Source organism: Nelumbo lutea, chromosome 2 (genome assembly GCF_056320005.1).
Source record: "Nelumbo lutea isolate HS-2025 chromosome 2, American lotus-T2T, whole genome shotgun sequence".
NCBI classification, from domain to species: Eukaryota; Viridiplantae; Streptophyta; class Magnoliopsida; order Proteales; family Nelumbonaceae; genus Nelumbo; species Nelumbo lutea.
The window spans coordinates 12,890,040-12,910,877 of NC_142685.1; the positions used below are offsets into that span (position 1 = coordinate 12,890,040).

At 36.9% G+C, this 20,838-nt stretch overlaps 2 protein-coding genes and 1 pseudogene across 7 annotated transcripts in view; 2 read left to right on the forward strand and 1 right to left on the reverse strand.

Moving 5' to 3' along the window:
• LOC148868636 (TOM1-like protein 6) lies at nucleotides 1-12,823 on the forward strand. Of its 5 annotated transcripts, none has more exons than XM_088970236.1 (10): nucleotides 1-251; nucleotides 343-472; nucleotides 1,095-1,173; nucleotides 1,374-1,472; nucleotides 2,713-2,826; nucleotides 3,501-3,664; nucleotides 3,794-3,875; nucleotides 7,698-7,783; nucleotides 8,543-8,872; nucleotides 11,899-12,823. In XM_088970236.1, exons 2-10 carry the CDS (start codon nucleotides 363-365, stop codon nucleotides 12,299-12,301), a joined length of 1,467 nt encoding a protein of 488 aa, XP_088826362.1. In that variant the 5' UTR covers nucleotides 1-251; nucleotides 343-362; the 3' UTR covers nucleotides 12,302-12,823. The 5 variants fall into 5 exon arrangements, with proteins under 5 accessions (XP_088826362.1, XP_088826361.1, XP_088826365.1 ...); XM_088970235.1 differs by having other exon boundaries at nucleotides 121-251; nucleotides 2,713-2,844; XM_088970239.1 differs by having other exon boundaries at nucleotides 171-472; nucleotides 1,099-1,173.
• LOC148868637 (ARM repeat superfamily protein) overlaps nucleotides 12,517-20,838 on the forward strand; it is a 27,426-nt gene continuing 19,104 nt past the window's right edge. The window contains exons 1-7 of the mRNA XM_088970240.1: nucleotides 12,517-12,655; nucleotides 15,595-15,877; nucleotides 16,087-16,124; nucleotides 16,455-16,518; nucleotides 18,996-19,103; nucleotides 19,210-19,308; nucleotides 20,661-20,786. Of these exons, the coding sequence (XP_088826366.1) occupies nucleotides 16,095-16,124; nucleotides 16,455-16,518; nucleotides 18,996-19,103; nucleotides 19,210-19,308; nucleotides 20,661-20,786 (427 nt within the window). The 5' untranslated portion in view covers nucleotides 12,517-12,655; nucleotides 15,595-15,877; nucleotides 16,087-16,094. The remainder of the gene's footprint in view (nucleotides 12,656-15,594; nucleotides 15,878-16,086; nucleotides 16,125-16,454; nucleotides 16,519-18,995; nucleotides 19,104-19,209; nucleotides 19,309-20,660; nucleotides 20,787-20,838) is intronic.
• Nucleotides 12,910-14,876, reverse strand: LOC148868638 (pentatricopeptide repeat-containing protein ELI1, chloroplastic pseudogene; annotated as a pseudogene). Its single transcript, XR_016107303.1, has one exon. The product of XR_016107303.1 is annotated as a pentatricopeptide repeat-containing protein ELI1, chloroplastic pseudogene (transcript).

Genomic DNA, 20,838 nt, shown 5'->3' on the forward strand with positions numbered 1-20,838 from the left:
TTTTTTTGTAAATTTCACATACTAAAAATAAATAATTAATGAAAGATCTGAGAAGTAGGAAAGAAGAAATTAGATTAGGCAAAAGGGAAAAATTAAAAGAAATAAGTGCAGGAAAAAACTAAAAGAAATCGTAAGTCCAGGAAAGAATTAAAACGAAAAACAAATCGACTATAACAGAATCACCTTTTCAACGCACCTTTTTAGGGAGTTTCCTCGTCTCTTCAGACAGTAATGGCGGAAATTATTCTCACGTAAACCAAGTGCCAAGCCTCCTTTTTTTTTTATTTTTCTGTTTTTCTTCGATAGTAAAATCCCTGTATTTTCTCTTGTTTGTCCTCGAAGAACTTCGGGAGAAGAGAGAGATGTCTTCTTCTGTTACAGTTCGAGTCGAGAAGGCCACAAGCGATCTTCTGATCGGCCCCGATTGGACTATGAACATGGATATTTGTGATACCATCAATTCGAATCACTGGTAAAATAAGAAATGAAGTTCTGGTATTTATGAAATTGGCTCTGCATATGTAAGAAATAATTTTAGCTGCCTTTTTTTAACCTTTCTAGGGCTTCTGTTTTCTCCAAAGTTTGGAGTTTGGACCTCTTGATGTTCCACAAACTCTGTGTTGGGATTCTTTGGTGCAACTTTATGGTTTGCTATATAATTTACTATTGTATGAAAAACCAAATTGATTTCTCGAAGTGATATATATATATATATATATATATATATATATATATATATATATATATAAGTAAAGTGAGGCAATTTTAGGCTCTATCATTCTTCCAAGTTTATGTCGTCGGTTTCTGTGAATTCTTTTGGAACTTGAAGAACAGTACATTCATGTTTTATAAGAGCTTGTGTTTTGTTTGTAGTGTTTATTCTTCACTGAACAAAGTGTTTCTCTTCTCCCTTCCTCAACTTGTATTTTCAGAGATAAGTCGAGTGCAAAGAAGTTACTCATAAATTTCTTGCCTAGTTAAAATTCCTTTCTTATTTTGTACGAAGTTTCTTTCTCTTATACAATAGTTTGTACATTTCCTAAGGAAATGAATTTAGTTATGGTTTGTTAAAGGTCATGTTTGAATTTGATCAGGCAGGCAAAGGATGTTGTTAAAGCTTTGAAAAGACGGTTGCAGAACAAGAACCCAAAAGTTCAGCTACTTGCTTTGACGGTATGTTTAACTGGAGAGTCTTCATAATCATTCTTATATCCAATAAATGGATACACGAAGATATGCAGAGTAAACGTGTTCATCATTCTACATTCATACATGCAGAAGTGGGTAGATCTGGTTGATATTTTATAATCTGCAATATAATTCATTATGGTTGGGGTTCAAGCAGTTCCTCATTTTTCTTTATTATTTTTCAGCTTTTGGAAACGATGACAAAGAACTGTGGTGATTATGTACACTTTCAAATTGCTGAAAGGGATGTTTTACAGGAGATGATCAAGATTGTAAAGAAGAAGGTGAGATTCTGACATCTTTTTCTCACTGATGTGCTAGGAGGATATTATAGATTATAAGCATGGGTAGTGGTAAATGTATGCTACATCCCCCATTTTGGGGCGAGTGATACAAAGAAGCTTCATCAAAATAACAGAATGAAGAAAGAAAATGTGCAAGATGCAAAAAGAAGCAACCTAATAAGCTCACTTCATCCTTTTATTTTTGATAATAAAAATATAATTAAATAAAAGAAATAAGTACAATGATAGGTAAGGTAACAAGGAAATACCCCAATGAAAAGAAAAAACAACATGCACTGCCATTGTACCCATCAAGAAAGAAAAAGAAGATACAACTATGAACACCCCAAGGGGCCACTGAAATAACAGTAGGAAGAAATGGAGACACAGACTGGGCCAGTGAAGGCAAAATGAATGCAATTAAGTTCATTCCTATAGATGTCATCTCTGGTAAGTAGCAAAGGTATCAACCACTGCATTGATGGACCTTACACCCCATTTGGACAGATATTCAAATTGAATAACAGGGATCCGGCATCCATGATGAAGTAACTTAATCTCCATGGACTATCTGAGCTTCTATCTTCACCACAGTTCTACATGTTCCTATGGAGCACCGTAGTGAAGTTGCCATATCTCACTGGTCCAAAAATGAACATGATTGAGCCATCTTTTTGCTACATGTGGTGCCAATGCATGATGGACACAAATTCCTATGAAGTATTTTGAATTTAAGTTTGATAGTGTTTGAACAAGGATGTGGCAGGATTCTCCTTGTGCATTTGCGTGTTACTGTTATGAATAGCTATGTCTTGTGGTCGAATTCCAGCTGCAAGTGACCAATTTGTGCATCCCATTTGAATTCATGGCATGGTTTTATATATTATATGGCCCCAAAATCAAGTATAGAGTTACCAACTGATGATATGGATTTTCATTAGTCTATAAGGTGGTTGAAACCTATCTGCACTGGTAGTATCACCATGCTATGCTAAGGTGATAATGTTTCATTAACATGCTTTTCTTGTTGTCATTTTATGCATAATCTTGATAGGTGCTTTAATGACATTTTGATGCTTTTTTTTTTTAATTATCTTGTATTCTTGTATTAAGCCGTTACTTCTATTTCACTTTTCTTCTTTAGTAGATCATTTTTCCCACATAGTTGCTACCGAATATGCCATTTGGAATGTTCTTGCAAATTGGGTTATAAGAAGTTTCTTTGGATGGTTTTTAACAGACGGATATGCATGTGAGAGATAAAATATTGATCTTGCTAGACTCTTGGCAAGAAGCATTTGGTGGACCTGGAGGGAAATATCCTCAGTACTACTGGGCATATGAAGAATTAAGGGTAAGTATGATTGACGAGGTATAGTTTCATTTCTACCCATTCTATAACTGACATGTGGCAGTGCTGCTTTGATTTGTTTAGGTTGATTTCTTATTCATTGACCAGGTCTCCCTGTTAGGTTATTGAAAGTCTATGTGATGCTTAAACTTAATGTCCTATACTTATCACCGCTTCATAGGTCCAATTAACAATATCTACTTTCTTGGCCGAATAAATTGTGATCAATACGTGAATTGGTAGCTTTACATCTCTTGGTCATCCAAAAGAATGAAATCTTGCAGATGATTGTGATTATCCTGTTGGGTCTATATTTTAACTTCACGATCTTGTAGGTGGATTACTGTTTTGTCCATCCTGATTTGTTTTTTTTTGTGCTTTACATAGAAATTAGGAAAGAAGGATTTATCCATCCCCCTATGATGCAACTGTTGTATGTGTGCAATTAACTCATTTATGTCTTTCTGCTGGGCTTCTTGCATATTCATGATGTGTATGCTTATCATGTTTTCTTGAAATTACTTAAGCAACAGCTGCAGCAACATTTGTTGTTAGAATCATCTACAACCTGCACCAGTATCAATTAACTAAAACTTGCATTTGCATTGATGAATGACTTACATTATAAATACATGAATAGATATGATTGCTAAATAAGGTGGTTGTACTAATGGCAGCGGTCTGGAGTAGAATTTCCACGGCGTTCATCAGATGCAGCTCAAATATTTACACCACCTGTTACACATCGAACATTAAGACATACTCAAGCAGGATATGGCTTCCCTAACAATACTACAAGAAGGCTTGATGAAGCAATGGCATCTGAGGTGGAAACATTAAGGTAAATTTTGGGTCTGATTTTGGTCTGGAAAGATTGGTTCATATCACCCTTTTCTCCTTGTCCTTTCCCCCCTTGCCCAAAAGGGGCAGTACACTGTCGTTTGTTTAAATTTTTCCTGTACCTTTTCAGTCTCTCAAACATAGATTCTATGAGGAGTGTTATGGAACTTCTTACTGAGATGCTGCAAGCAGTGAACCCAAATGATCGTGAGGTACACATAGTTGCATATATTGCTCTGCCCTTGCACTATGATAAATAGAATTATGACATCATAAATAAAAAACAAATATGATACTTACTCTGTGTGTATCTCTCTATTGATACATTTCATCAATTGTTTTTATTTTTATCTTGGTAAGTAGAACCATTACTAGAGGAGAAAAATTAAAATAGGAAGTACAAAGACCTGCATCCTAAAAGGGCAGGACCAATAGACGTCAAGGTGGAAAATGGAAAAAAACTAATTACTCCTACCCCACCACTAGCAAGGATGCCAGTGTCAGCTAAAGAGTTGACTGACAATGGGATCCAACTGAATGTGATGTCCACTCTGGATGGCAAGTCACTAACCTCTCTAACATGATCGTGTAAAATACAGGTCTGAATCATTGTACACCCAACTATAACAGAATTTGGATGGCCATTACCTTAAACACACTTCAAAGTTCAAACCCAGGCCTCAATGTCAGTGTGAGGCCATGTAATGAAGACAAGGTTTATACTCTAATCTCTATTTTAAAACTCTGATCTGGACTGTCTGCATAACAAAGGCTTATCCTTTATAAAATTTATTACATATACTAAATTCCTATTTTGGTTAACTGGAAACTTAACTCTTCTACTGAAATTTCTGGTCTTCCTGGTTTTAAAGCAATGACAATGCTTCACTTTTTCAAAGGAGGAAGTATTAGTGCAGTTCACTCTTGGTTTGAAATTTGGAAAGAATTCAAGTTCCATCCAACTTCTTCTAATTCTCCTTCTTTGTTTAGATAGAGCTACTGAATTATTAACTGATTTAGTTTTCCTCTTTCTTTTTGGGTACAACATCTTAATTTATATCTTTGAGTATTAATAATCATTTCTTTAGGCCCAGTTTGTTTGCAGTACAAATTTCATTTGCACTGGTGTCAATGCATAGGAGTGCAAATAGGTTCTGTAAATTCTGGTTTACTTTTGCTTCAGATTTGATTTTGTTTTATTTGTTTGGAAGAAATAAAATGATGTGGTCGCCACCTTATGTGAAAGAGAACAGAGGTAGGAGGATTATTTGTTTGGGAGTGAGGTAGAAAGCAAGATGATGTAGTCCCCACTTTTTATGAGGGAGAATTGAGGTAGGAGGAAAATGGTGCAAAATTTGCATAAGTTTTTGGGATGCAAAATTTGCACTGCTGGTGAGTGCAAATGAGACAAAAAGTCGACAATTTACATCAGGTAGTAGTGCAAATCATAGTTACAAACAAACATATGAAAACTGGACTGGGTACAAAATTTGCATCAGGTTCAGATTTGCACTGCAAACAAACAGAGCCTTACTCCCAAAAGAAAACATCCAAGAACATGTCCACCTTGGGACAAAAGCAAAACTGTGGATAGAACCACCTGCAACTTGCCAACTTCAAATTCTGGATGAACCAAGACCCACTCCGGAATCAAAGAAACCCCATTCACTGCATCTCACCAAAGCCCCAAGTTATCCATAAAAAAATTTCTGTTCCTATCCACCCAAGATTCTCCAAAGACATTAACCACAAAGAACCATCAACTTAAACCCCAAATCATCAACCAAAGCTAGTAGGTATCTAGACAATTTGCATCCACAATGTCCAGACCTATGGGACTTCCATTTGGAAGGGTATTTAAAAGGCTTATCCAGCTTTTAATGGGGGAATTTAGTATGAGGTTGCCAGGTTGGTGATGGGGACAGACTCAGATTTTGGTTTGACAGGTGGTGTGGGCAGCAGGTTGTAATGGATGCATTACCATATCTCTTCATGCTAGCTCAGAGGAGGGAGGCAGTGGTCAAATATTCTTATTCAGGCGAACAAGGCAGTGTGCTGGTGTCCTATTTTTAGAGGGAATTTAAATTGGATCTGTTACAAAGACTTCAGGGTATTTCTCCTCGAGTAGGACACCCTGATTCAAGGAGATGGAAATGGGAGAAAACTGGGACTTTCACTGTCAAGTCATTTTACAAAGATCTATGCCAAGAGGTAAATGGTGAGTTCCTGGTAAAAATAATTTGGTCCTCAGGGCCTCCATTTTTTTTTTGTTACGGACTACAGCCCTAGGAAAGTGCTTAACTTGGGATTTACTCTTAAGCAGAGGATTGATTTTGGACCAGGTGGGATGTATATTTTGCACAGAGGAGCTGGAATCTACAAATTTCATTTTCTTGCACTGCCAACGTGCAATAGAAGTGTGGGGGACCATCCTGAATACCTTTGGGTGGACTGAGTGCTTCTTCCCTCAATCCATTCAACCCTTACTGGGTTGGCAGATCAATGGTTTGAGCAGTAGGGGGAGGGTGTTGTGGGGATTGATTCCATTGGCATTATGTGGTGCATATGGAAGGAAGGGAATGCTATGAATTTTGAAAACTCAAACTGCAAATCTGAAAGGGAGTATTAAGAGGAAATTGTGCTCTTGTTATGTAGCCCATAAGGAGTTTAAGGGTCTAGTTTATAATCGATTTTCTGAGAAGGATATCTTGTTCTCTTAGTTAGCACCTTGCTAACAGAATTGTAAAGCTCCCACCAATGTGGGGTCTGGGGAAGGACAGATGTATGAAGCCTTACCAGAGGCTGTTTCCAAAGTAAAGGCTGATGTACAAAATGAATATATATGGCATACATGTTAAGAAGGGTTGTAAAATGTAAACATTGAAAAGGGCATGGAAGTAGTTGATTATCTTTGGAAATTGGAACCTTCTCCAGCTCCTGAAGCTCCTTTATTTTTAGGGAATGTCCCTGTAAATTGAACTTAATAGCTCCTTGCATGCACCACAGAAATGGTGTTTCAAAATGGGCCATCAGAGTGTTGAAAGACTTGTCATCACCTTCTACCCTTTGATTACCAAGTTCATCTCATGTCAAGATCCAATGCACTGCTTTGTCAGGGATCAATTCTACAACAATTTCAGGAGACTTGGATCTATTTGGAAATACTGCTCTCCCAAGTCCACCAAGATTCCAGGATAAACCTGATGCAGATTGACCCATTTCTAGGTAGCTCTTAGCTAAGATTATTCATGTTGGACCAGGTTTGGCTTGGGTTGATTTTCAGGTTGCATTCTTTTTTCATTGTATTTTTTGATAACTGGTAAATATATTCATTACAAGGAGGAGAGATTCCCACCAAACAGATTGATGAAAAACTTTCTAATTGTTGAGCATGTATTTGCTAATTCAAGTAAAACAATGGGTTTTTTTCTTGGGAGGTGAGGATTTTGCATGAAGAGCCTTCTTGGAGCTGAAGAAAAGGGATCGAGCTATTGTTGATATTTCCATCTGTTGAGCCTGGTGATGCCATGGAAGAGGAGTAAAATTCAAATATGCTGGAGTTGGTGGTGTGTATCCCTAATGTTCGAGGATTTACTTTGGTCTTAGTTTGGTAAGGTGTTGAGAGCCCGTGATGGGTTTTTGTATGCTATTTTCTGGTTCTCCTTTCAGATGATACCTTATCACCTTCCCTGTACCTTTATTTTTTTAATGAAAATTAATCTTTATTACAAAAAATCATGTGTTCGCTTCCAAATTGCCAAAGTTGCATTGTAACTTCTGATTTGTATTATCAGAAAATTCCAATTTATTGTTTTCTGGAATTACATGAAATTTGGCTATCTTTCCTTCTATTGGCAAAGTACAGATTCCTTTCTGTTAAATGGCAAAGTAGGGAATCATGACTACTAAATCTTTGAATGCATGTTAGTTTGTAACTCATCTTTATATTTTGAATGGTCATTTGCTCCATGTTACATATTACCATGTAATTTAACAAAAAATTATAAGTTCTTATATTGTGCATTTGTCTTTAGGCAGTAAAAGATGAAGTGATAGTTGATCTTGTCAGCCAGTGCCGCTCCAACCAGAAAAGGCTGATACAGATGTTAACTTCAACTGTGTAAGTCTTATCCTTTTTTTTTTTGTCAGTCTACCCAGTTTTTAGACAGCCAACATTTCAACAAAGCCAATTGTGCCCAAAACAGCTGCTGCCTATGGACCCCCTGCTTGGCTAATGAATCAGCCATTCCATTTGCAGTCCTTCTGATCCAAGTGATGAAGCATTGAGTTCCCTTGCCAGACTTTCTATCTCTCTGTGTATGGACATCTCTTAGCTAATGAAGCAGCTGCTGCCTATAAAGTTTACTGTATATTACATATAATGTTTGTGTTATGGTGTGAAGGGTGTGCTGAGCAAGCTCTGTGAATGGTTTGGATTTTGAACGGTCATATCTTTGGAATCCGATTGCAAGACCATTTTCAACTATTTTTTAATTTAAATAGTTTTTCCAATTACGAGAAAACTCTATTACAATATGGAAAGAAATAAACCAATGCACTTTTCCTTTGATTGTTAATGTAGAAGTACACACTTTATACAGATAGATCTGCTACTATAAAAATCTCTCTTAAGATATGGAGTATCACCATAATGTAAATTTGCTTTGCAAATATTAAGTGGATTTGTGTGGTTCCACTTGCAATGCAGAATTTCTTAGGCTCCTGTGATGATGAAATGGAAATTGTACAACCATGTAATATGCAGTTGAGGGGTGTGGACTGTCTTGAACTAATTACAAATATAATTATGCTCTGATCTATTTTATTTTGGTTTACACTTTACAGTTTCCTAAAAGTTGTGCTTGTGTTTTATTGGCAGTGATGAGGAGATCCTTGGTCAGGGTCTTGCATTAAATGACAACCTACAGAGCGTTCTTGCAAAACACAATGCTATAGCCTCAGGCTCACCCTTGCCAACTGAAGTAAGAGAACCCAGATCCAGACCATCTGAAGGAAGAGATAACAACACCAAACCACCTGAAGTAAGCGATAATGTCAACAAACTATCTGAAGTAGGAGATGCCGACTTTGAACTATCAGAAGTAAGGGATGCTACACGAAATTTCACTTCTATGTCAAAAGTTGTGACAAAGGCCCAACTTGATGAAGAGGATGATGAAGATGATGGCTTTGCCCAACTAGCACGCAGGTCAGTTATCCCTCACAACTAATTAATATATTATAGGTAGACAAAAAGTACCATGCATGCATGCAAGATATACAATATTTGTGGTGGTCCCAACTTGCAAGGGAGACCTCTCTATATTAAAAAGTAACCTGATGAGAAATGGCCTTCCCTTATAAACTGATTATTGTTACCAAATATGTTAACATGGAAAATACAATACAGGAGAAGTTTGGGTATAAATTGGTCTTGCAAATGGGAAATGCAGTTAATTTCAGTCATGAATATGAAAATTTTAGAAGGTTGGGTATAAGCTATATTCATGTTTTCATGCTTAGTACAGACTATACAGTTCACATTTTAATTCTGGAGCTAAAATTTGGTTCTATGTTTCATAGTTGCATGCGTGCATGCATACATATAAAGACATGTAAGAATATCTATACCAAGGTTTTTGTAGTGGGAACCTCACAATTATGGGTCTAGCCATGCTAAAACTTGGCAATCAGCACAATGTTTCTCATAGCATGCTATGATGCTCCAAGTCAACACCAGTTTTTGACAAGGTTCTAAATATTGATACAGGTCAATATGCTCATCCAGCGTATTGGCCTGTATGTTGGGTGCTTTTATTTTCTTTTAGTCTTTTTTCGAACCTGTTCAGGGGGGGGGGATCAGTGTCTGCTCCCTGAAACCAAGGTTCAAATTTTCAATATGTATTGGACCGTATCAGCTGATACGTATCGTATTGGAGGCTTCCCAATACGCCCCTACAGGGGGTGTTTCCGGGTTTAACCAGGTTCAGGGGGTAGACAGGCCTTAAACCGACCCCTCTGAACCAGGTTTAAAAAAACTAAAAAAAGGAAAAATCAGCTTCAATACAGGCCGATATGCCGGTATTGATATTTTGAACCTTGCCTGAAACAGGTCAACCCCCAATCCAACTTAAAGTGGCATACATTGCCCATATGGGCCGGTACGTTGCAAAGTTTGATCCTTGGGTTTTCACACTGATACTCTTAGACAATGTGTCATAAGAAACACCACTATTACATGGACTATAAAATGGATGAAATGTCTATTCAATTCCAACACTTCATTGATTCTTGAGGGAACACTTCTACATATCATTTTCCTCTTTCCCCTTGCTTATTTCACATAAATGAAAATCTAATTTACATAATTTTCTTTAGGAAATTCCTAAGTAACAAATATAAACTTCTAGATTTATTATGCCCTTTTCTATAGTTGTATAAATGATGTTAGGATTCATAAGATACTTCCTTAATAGTAAATACCATTTTTTGGACATGTTCTGCCTCAAAAATAAATAAATAATTTGGACATGTTCAAGTTAAAAAGAGATCAGATTCCAGGACAGGCATTAGATTCCAACTCTGTGTCCATCTAGCAAGGAAATGAGACTTTTACTTTTCAAGGATTTCTTGAATCTAGTAATAATATGCGTCTAAATTTTTCTACATTTTTTTTTATATTTCTGTGTATAAAAATAATTCTTGTTTATCAAACTTATTTTGGTTTAATATGATGAATATATAATATTAGAGATGTTCCCAAATGATTTCTACAAAATGTTTGTATTTTTTGTGTTTTTATCTTTTTTGAATTTATTATTTAATTATGGCATCAAGGGCTGATACATTTGACCATTGAATCTGCCACCAAACAGGAAAATAAATTCATTTTTGGGTCAGTTTTAAATTTTGTATTTCATTTTTATCATCAATAAAAACAATTCTTGTTTATCACACTTGTTTTTCTTTAATATGGTTAACTATTAGAGATGTGCCCAAGGTTTTCTACAATTTTTGTATTTATTTGTATTTTTAAAAATTTTATTATTTAACTATGACATCATGGGTTGACCCATTTTTTTGGTAAGAAAAAGCATTGGACATAGATCTAAGTAGTAGAATTTATTGGTGAGAGAAAAGCCTTAAATATATCATTTAATGAGAGAGAATGCGAGTTAATACAAAGCAGGGGAAGAACCTATTCTTCCCTTAATGAATCCTGGTTAAATTTTCTCAAAAAAAAAAGTGAGTTAATACCTTAAATATAAGATAGGGAATTGAACAAGGTGAAAAGTAATGGTTCAAATTATATTTTTTTCCCTCACAATTAGAGAGGGACCAAACTCAAAGATAGGGGTATTCTAATCAAGAAGAAAGTTTCACAAGCTCATTTGTACTTTTAATAGTAGTAAAGAATATAGATATAGATAGATAGTAGTATAGAATGTTAAATTTGTTTAGTTCTTTCTTTCTTTCTTCTTCTTTGACACAACAGTTGTAGCCCATCCCCCAAACCCATAGCCCCATAACCCTAGTGAAGGCTTTATTTGATCCCAAGTCTCTGCTACAACCAGCCAAAGACCTTACCAACCGAGCCTGCTGACACCTTCTAATTTGTTTAATTCAATACTTGTGATGATGTGCCTGCGACATGCATTCTATAGATTGGCATGCTCTCTCTGGCATTTCATATATTATCCTTCTATAAAAAAAGTTCAGTTAGTTTCTGCTGTTAGGAGAAGTGTTCAAAGGGAACCCCCCCTCCCCCTCTTGATCTTAAATAGGAGAATGAAGAAAATCAACTCATACTATTCATCAACAAAAAAAAGAAGAGAAAAGAAAACCAACTCATACTTAAGAAGTGGGCAGAGTTTCATTTTTTCTTTTTCTTTTTTATATTTTATCATTTTTAAATCATATTTTAAACAATGTTAATGAGATCCATGTTATACACTTATGGTGATAAGAATCCATATCATTTTACTGGTGATAAAAAAGCCCATATCATTCATGGTATAGAAAATGGTAATATAGAAAAATCTGGCAACAGAAATTTATTATAGAGTGACCTAGATTTTGGCCTGAGGTCAATTAAGTGGGACATGTAAGTGTATCCCTATTGCCCATATTTGATTACATTACTTATATCTATTTTTTGACTTGATTCTTAACAGTTAACTTGACAGAAATCTAGTTTAATTTGGTTGTTGATAGATCTTACTGTTGTAAATACAGGCATTCCAAAACTGCGCCCCTGCCTTCTCAAAGCAAATCTGCTGGTATGAGTGAAAGTTGTGCCTTAATGGACATGGCAAATTTTACTGCCCCATCAACACCAGAAATCTCAATCCCCAACAAGAGTAGTGCTTTGTCCTTGCTGAACCCACCTGCACCGGTTAGGACGGCCACAAAAGAGCAGGATATGATTGACCTTCTGAGCTTAACCTTGTCAGAACCCTTGACCTCACCCCATACCCCTTTAACAACACCCCCATCAATCTCTAACCATAACATGCATCAGGTACCCGCCTCTCCTACTACACAAGGGTACCTATATGGGCCCCAGACTTACCCTGGAAACCAAGGGCCGGTATCTTACAACAGTTATATTGTTCCCTGGGCCCAACCTAAACCTTGATCGCAAGCTCAACCTCAATTTACTGAGTACTCATCAAGCTACCCTGCTCCCCCATGGGCAACAGCCCCTGCAAATTCAGATCAGAGTCCTTTATCCACTACAACTCCTCAAGCAAATGCTGCTTCTTCTCACACGCCCCTGCAGATGGCTAGGCCTTTCCCGCACTATAACTCATTCTCATCAAGAGGAAGCAATGGATCACCTGTTCAAAGAGAAGCAAAGTTAAGCTCCAGCGAAAGGAACTCTGCAGATGGCTAGGCCTTTCCAGCACTATAACTCATTCTTGGGAATGCAGATAGAGGGTTTAAGAGGACAAATAGCACTCTCCTAGCTTGTCAGGCATGTCTGTCCAAGGTATGGTGGGTGGAAGGAAGTGAGACTGTTCATGATATTCCTGTAATGCTATGTATTTACTATGATTTATGCATATGGTGTATATTTAATACTTTATATTCATTTGAAATGTACGAATTAAATGCATAACCAGTACAGAATAAGCATCAACATCAGCTATTTTTAAATTGATAGTGGTAGGAATCCTTTCTTGCTATTCCTCCCCTCAAATTTCAAAATAAACCCAGTAGCCTTTAACAGCCAAAACTGCCATGTGCAGTTGAAGACTTCTTGCATTGGCCAAGAAGTGTCTTTGCCTCTATTAGAAGTAAAAGGGCAGCCCAGTGAATGAGGCTCCCGCCAATGCGGGGTCCAGGGAGGGACAGATGTACACAACTTTTCCTTTATTAGAAATCTCTTTAAAAATTTACATGCATACGGAATTTGTATGATGTGTCATCATTATGTGTGACTCTCACCAGTAGTTACCACAAGAGCATTGCCCATCTTTGAATTGGTGAAATCGACTGGAATCCCTTGCCACAATCTCCCTTCCTTCAATCATCGAAATAAACCTAGTTGCCTCATGGCAATCTGCACACACTCTAAGGTTCTTGACTATTGTGATCTGTGTCCCTGGAGCTGTGCTGATTAGCCCAAGTCCAATTGCCAGCTTCTCACTGTGACCAAGAAGGATCTCCTCTTTTTTGTGTTCATCCATATTCTGCATCACCATACTCGTGTTAGGCACATAGCCCTTTCTTTTCATTCTTGTGATCAGATCTTCCAAATAGTCACAGATTTTCTTATGCAGAGGATGGGATCTATCTCCGGACTCAAAAGTGTGGATAGTTCTCTTGATTTCAATCCATGTATGTGCCTTATCTTTCCTTATTCCTCTATTCAACATCAGCTTCCTGACCTTTGCTACACCTTCCAAATCTCCAACCAGGCCATGAAAGTTGGATAACAACATATACGCTCCACCTTCAGGCTTCAGCTCAAGTAATTTCTGCCCAACTTTCCTTGTTAGCTCGACATTCATGTAGGTGCAACATGATCTGAGGAATGCTGTCAGAAGCTTTTCATCTGGCTCAATTGGCATTTTCTCTATGAATTCATGAGCCTCTTCCAGGTGACCAGCCCGTGCTAGAAGATCGACCATGCATGTGTAATGCTCTATCATGGGTGTGATGGAGTACATTTGAATCATCGCATTGAAGTTCCTCCATCCTTCTTCTACTAGCCCTGCATGACTACATGCAAACAGGATACCAAGGAAAGTGATTTTATTAGGTAAAATATCCTCCATTTCCATTTGATGAAATGCATTAAGAGCCTGCAACCCTAGGCCATGTTTCCCATAAGCCACTATGAGAGAAGTCCAAGTAACTACATTCCTGGATGACATGTTATTGAAACAAAGGCATGCATCGTCAATGCATCCACTCTTTGCATACATGTCAAGAGTAGCATTCCCAATTGGAAGATACAATTCAAATCCATGTTTAATTACCAAGCCGTGGATTTGTTTACCATTAGACAAAGCTGCCAGATCGGCACAAACTGAAAGGATGCTAATCATGGTTGCAAAATCCATTCTGACTCCCTCTAGATGCATATTTCTGAAGAAAGAGAGAGCTTTCCCTCTCTCAAGGTTCTGTGCCATACCTGAAATCAAAGAGTTCCATGATCCCACGTCTCTCTTCGGCATGTCTTCGAACAACTGGATTGCATCCATTGTCATGTTAAATCGGCACAAGCAAGCAATCATGCTGTTTGTTGTGATCACATCTCTTTCAGGCATTTCACAAAAGATACAGCGTGCTTCTTCAATACTCGTGCACTTGGCATACATGTCCAAGAGCGATGTCATCAGAACCACATCTCTATGGAAACCATGCTTCAGCGTTATACAATGAACTTGCCTGCCTACGTCTACAGCTTCAAGTTTTGCACAGCACTTGAGAACAGCTGAGAGGAAGTATTCAGTTATCCCAACATCTGACTTTTGGAGTTGATGGAACAGAAGCAGCCCTTTTCGAATTTGCCCATTATTTACAAGAGAATTAATCCTTTTGACCCATGAAAAACGAGTCCTTCGGAGCATTTTATTAGCCTCCTCTATCGGGATTGTAGTATGAGTTATGACTTATAGTGGGAGTTCTAACGAACTAGGGAAGCCAACCGACAGGCAGTTACTGGTTAGTTTGCAAGGGTCAGTTTGGCATAATATTGAATATTCGCCAGCGAGGCAGCGGCCCTGACCCTTGTCTAACGAGTAACGACGAATTAGTTTGCAAGGGTCCGTAGTCTGTACACTCCTTTGTGTCCATGTCTCCCTCTTCTCAATCCCATAAAACAACCAAACAACATGGTAGCGAGGGCTCCAAGACTTGGTTGAATAGGAAAAAAAATTGTTGTCCAAGTTCGACGGCTTAGATTGTCAACAGGGCTCCTTCCATGACGCGTCAGTTCATAGACTTGGTGTAACAGTATCGGTGCTAGATGCAGGATAAACTGACGCGTCACACGAAACGCACCGGGTTAGGGCTGTAATCGGGTGGGTCTGATCCAGATAAATCCGAATCCGAATCGATTAGCAAAACCGAAACGTGTCCCAAATCCGGTCTGAAATTCAATGTGTCAGATTTGAATGGATTTGGATCGAGTCCGAATCCGACTTATCATTCCTAAAATGAAGGAAAAAAATTAAATGGTTTCTTACACAATAAATTTATATAATATATAATATTTAATTTATTAGTTATAAACTTTATAATATATTGGTACATATATAACTGGGACGCAGATTTTAATTGGATTTTTTTTCCTTTTTGGTATGAGATGGATTAGATGGTTTTAAATGAAAATCCACTTACCATTAAAAACTTTAATAATATGACATGCCATTTTATCACTATTTCATTTATATTGCAATAATCTTCTTTATTTCATAGAATGGGTTGTCCGCGTTGTCCCACTACGGGTGATCATGTAGAGGGCCTAAAGCCTAGGCTTTGTGTCCGGGTCTGGATCCAATACCTTATGCCCGACCGGGTCCGCAGGGTGCCATTGACACACAACACAACTCCTGAGAACCACTGAATCATTCTGTCAAGCATCCTGTTCGCGTTCATGTGGTAACCGGTAACTGAAGTGAAAGGCTATACTCCGTCCCCCTTTCTGGCTTTCTCCTTTGCATCTTCTCGCCTGGATTTTTGGAGGGAGCGCGCGAAACAGGTAAATTACTACCGCTCAAAAATTGGAGTTTATGTTCTCTTGCTGCATCTGTAATTTATCAGCTCCCTTTTTTCTTTACTTGAGGACAGCAGCCTTAGGTCATCCTACGCTAGTTGTCAAAGTTTTTCTTGTTTAATCCAGGAACTTTGCTGAATCTGATCTTTTGACCTTGATCTGAATTCTCATTTCCCATCGTCTTTCTCTTGTAGATTGGATAATGCGTATACTAACAAGACAACTCTATACAGTAAGTGCTTCTTCTCATTCTTTTTCTTCTGCCATGCTCGTAGTTATCAACTATTGTTTTGCAAAGCCAAAAGGGAGAAAAATGTTTTCTTTTTAGAGCTTGTCGGTATCTAGGCTTTTGAATCAGTCGAAATTGCTTCAGTCAACATTCTTCTGAGCTCTTCTTTCTTGTTAATCTGGTGCTTGAAAAAAAATTGTTATCATGGTGTCGACTGGACTCGGGGTTGAATAAATGTTTAGATATTAATGCTTGCAAATTAGCATTATGGATTTTATAATTAATTCTTTTAATTATAATTCTGTATTTGAATTGGATTGCTGTGTTTTGCAGTATTTGTACAGAAGAAATATTGGACATCCACATTCCCACAAATTCTCATCATTCAATGGGAGAGGTATTCCGTTTCCCCTCTATTGAAGCTTTCTTTTACTTCAGTTTGATGGATTTATTTTCTTTCTCTTTCTGCAAAATTTGTTTAATATCTTAGCCTCTTAGGAACTGCCTATAGTTTATAGAACATGATCATTTGGAGCCTTGGATAGAGTAATTATGTGGTAAACAGTGAATCAGGGATTCATACTGTTATGATTAGGTATACATTTCTAGACAATCTTTCTAATATTCTTTTAATGAACACATCGGAGGATAACATGTGCACCTAATGACTTGAAGGGTAAAAAAGAACTCTTAGAATTCAATTTCGTGTTATCACAAATTACAGTTTTTCTGAGTTATTTTGGTCCCTCAGATTGAAATGGATTAGCCGTTAAGGGATACCACTTAACTATTTTAATTTGGGAAAATTCCCAATCAGTACCCTGTACTTTGGCTCGAGTGACAATTTGGTCCCCGAACTTTAAAATGCGACAATCCAGTACCCAAACAACCGAACTTTCAAAATGTGACAATCCAGTACCTGCCGTTAACCAGTCCGTTAATCAGCCGTTAAGTGACATTTGAAAAGTCAAAAATGCCCTTTGAATGCCATCTAATTCTCTTTATCAACCATCCAAATGTCGACAAAAAACTGAACAGTCCCAAATCCTAGCCTCTCCTATTCAAAAAAAAAAAAATGGTGACTGTTTAGAAGAATCTAGAATTTGGGACTGTTCATTTTATTGCCAATGTTTGGATGGTTGATAAAGAGAATTAAATGGCATTCGAAGGGCATTTTTGACTTTTTAAATGTCACTTAACGGCTGATTAACGGACTGGTTAAAGGCAGGTACTGGATTGTCACATTTTGAAAGTTCGGGTCACATTTTGAAAATTTGGGTGCTGAATTGTCACATTTTAAAGTCCGGGGGACCAAATTGTCACTTAAGCCAAAGTATAGGGTACTAATTGGGAATTTTTCCCTTTTAATTTTTTAAATAAATACCGCTAAAACATTAAAATCATTAAGATGGAAAATCTTCTGCCTGAAATCCTAGTTGTTTCAAACTATTCCAAAATTTCCATTAAAATTTATCCCAAAATATTATGACTGCATATTGTTGGGACAAGGATTAGATGATGATGATGACCATGACCCCAAGATATTCTGAAATTTTTAAAATTATGTTGAGATACTGACTGAATATTCAATTTAATGTTTTGATTTAGCATACTGAAACCAAATTATTATGAAATTCTCAAGAAACCTAAGCAAAACTTAAAACCATGGTTCCAATTAACAAGCTATTTTTATCCTAAATACATTATGCACTTTTCATAACACTTGCCATCCCCAATCCCCATTCCCTTTCCATCCTGGCAGACCTACTTCTCAAAGACTGGGAAAGACTTGTCCTCTCAATCTTATGTGCTCTTATTATGTCGTTATATGCTTTTGTATAACTTTATAAGTTATATCTAGAAGACCTGTCATTCAATTGGTGAAGGAATGTCTTGTTCTTACATGATCTCTTGGGGTTGCATACCTTTCTTTTTGACAAGCCCATTGTTAGATACAAGGGACTAGCATATTTATCAACCCAGACTAGATATCAGTATCCACCCTCCTCCGAATTCCCCATTTTCCAGCACACATAGACAAACAAAAACATCTGGAAGGAGGTACAGTGACATTTTAGGAATAGTTATTAAAGAATGTCTGGCAAGAGAATATGAATTGGATTCAAAATTTGATTACATAACAAAAATGTATTACACCAGGACTGAAATAGTCAGTTGTTATTATTTCAATGTGTTGCTCATATGCAATTTAAGTTTATTTCATTTCAATTGGGCTATTGGTAAATTTCAAAGTAATGAAGGAATGTATGCTGCACCTAGGTGCTTTAACCTCTCAGGGTTGGCTGTTGATCAGGGGATTTAAACTGCCAACCCTAGTGCAGTGAATTGGGATCCTAGGCTCCCAGCTAGGTCAACACATCTAACTGCATTGATATTTTGCTTTATTTAAACTTCAAGTGACATTTTAGGAGCTACTAGAAGATAACTTTTATGCACAGACAAAACCAAGCTGCAATCAATTTGCTACATGTGAATTTGTGTACATATGGGTAGGGGGACTTAAATGATATATTGCAGTTAACAAAAGCTCAAAGCTGGAAGGGCAGTTTTTGTAACTAACTTTTGTGGTGAAGCCTCCTGAAACCCAAGTATTGGCATTATATTATAAATATAACTGACATATTTCTGAACTGTTGCATGCAAATAAATTGAACATAGTAAGATATTTCTATTCATAAAAAAAAGATGTTTCTGATATCATGAAAACAGATTTTACTAGTTTAGTACTCTTCACCTTCTTCAGAGAATTATGTAGGTTACAGGGTAGAGAGAATGTTACCATATATTATCTTATTATCTGCACTACATGTTCAAAACCATTGATGAAGACTTATTGCTCAATTTGGTTTCCAGATGAGCTATCGATGGAGGAGGAAGCTGAAAGAAAAATAGGATGGTTTTTTAAACTGTTATTTGCTGGGACTGCAACAATGGTTGCTTATCAGTTTTTTCCTTACATGGGTATGCAACTTTGGCTGGTTTTCATGAGCAATTATTAACTTGTTCAAGTTGTTAAAATCAGATAGTATGGGACGAAATTAACCATCCTTATACAATTGATTTTCAGGAGATAATTTGTTGCAACAGTCTGTGTCACTCTTGCAAGTGAAGGATCCCTTGTTTAAAAGAATGGGAGCATCTAGATTATCCCGTTTTGCAATTGATGGTACTTTCAACCATATCTTATATATTTTTAGATAATAGACAGTGGCAAAGTGTTATGCACCACCACATTTGATGAATTCTGTACTGCTAATTACACAGTTATTGTGAATAAAATTCTTTATTGGTCTTCTGAACCTCATTCTGAAAGGATAACTTAATGAAATGTATTTTAATGAGAAGTGGAAACTTAATAAGCATCAATACATTTGAAGAGAATTTCCCAACACAAGCAGCTCAATCAAATAATATCGGGGGGGGGGGGGGGAGGGAGGGGGGTTAGATGCAGTGGGTGTATATAGTACTTAAGTGATAGTATATACCTTGGATCTGTAATGGGGTATCTTATAGTGTAACCAAATATGCCAGCTCAATATTCTCTAGAAGAATGTAGTGGGAGACACTCCTCCCTAAGGCAGGAAAAAGCACTAGACTCTGGCTGCTAAATTACTTAAGGTACAATTGTGTTTGTACTGCTCTTTAATGTTTATAATACAACATTACATCTTTCACCACAAAAAGAAAAAAAAAAAACTCACATTTGTACTTGTTCTCCTTTTCATTTTAATTTATTTAATCTTACTGTAAAAAAATCAATTTCCAGCATCAGGGAGGAACTTACCATTGGCTGTCACATTTCCATAATACCTAGACACATGTAGAAGGTTGCCTCATGGATACTTCAATTTTCAGTGTAAACTTTTTAGATAATGCTGTATTGAGTTTGAGCCATGTCCTTGTCATATCCGGGCAACATACTCATATTTGCTTTCTAGAAATTTCTTTATGTATGTTGCTTCATTTTCCTGAATGGATTCTTTTGTTTCTCTAGAAACCTAGTATCTTACGAATCACTTGGATTCTAAGTGGTCCTATAATGCCTGGATACCTTCATAAGGGTTCTGTATCATGTTGGATATTTCAATTTTTAGTGTCAATTTCATATCTGACACCATATCCAATCATGTCCTTTCCATATATGGGTGATGTGGTAGTGGATTATGGGTATTTGCTTTAAACTGTCCCAAACCTTTTATAGTTTTGGTGTTGTTTTTGGTTTTTATGTTTCTTGAAGCCTTTTCCACTGTACCCTTCTAGTTTAATGAACATTTTGGTGGATTTATATTATATTTAGAAGATGACATGATTTGATATTATCTTTTAAATGCCTTTTTCATCTTCACCTCCAATGCTCTTCATCTTTGGGAACAGTTTAGTGTCCTGTATCCCAACATCAAAAATTGGCAAATTGGTTCACAAATATAAATAGTTGACTAGCTGAGGTTGTTGATACTTGAAGTATTGAATAACTAGTTCAGGTTAATATACTTTTTGTCTCTTTACTTTGATTCGTAGATGAAAGAAGGATGAAAATAGTAGAGATGGGTGGAGGTCAAGATCTTCTAAATATGCTGGTGGCTGCCAAAGATGACCGCACATGCAAGGAAGCTCTGAAGGCTCTTGTTGCCATTTCAGCCTCAGGTCAGACTGGTTTTTGAATGCTATATTTTTTCTTGTCAGCGTCAATGGAATT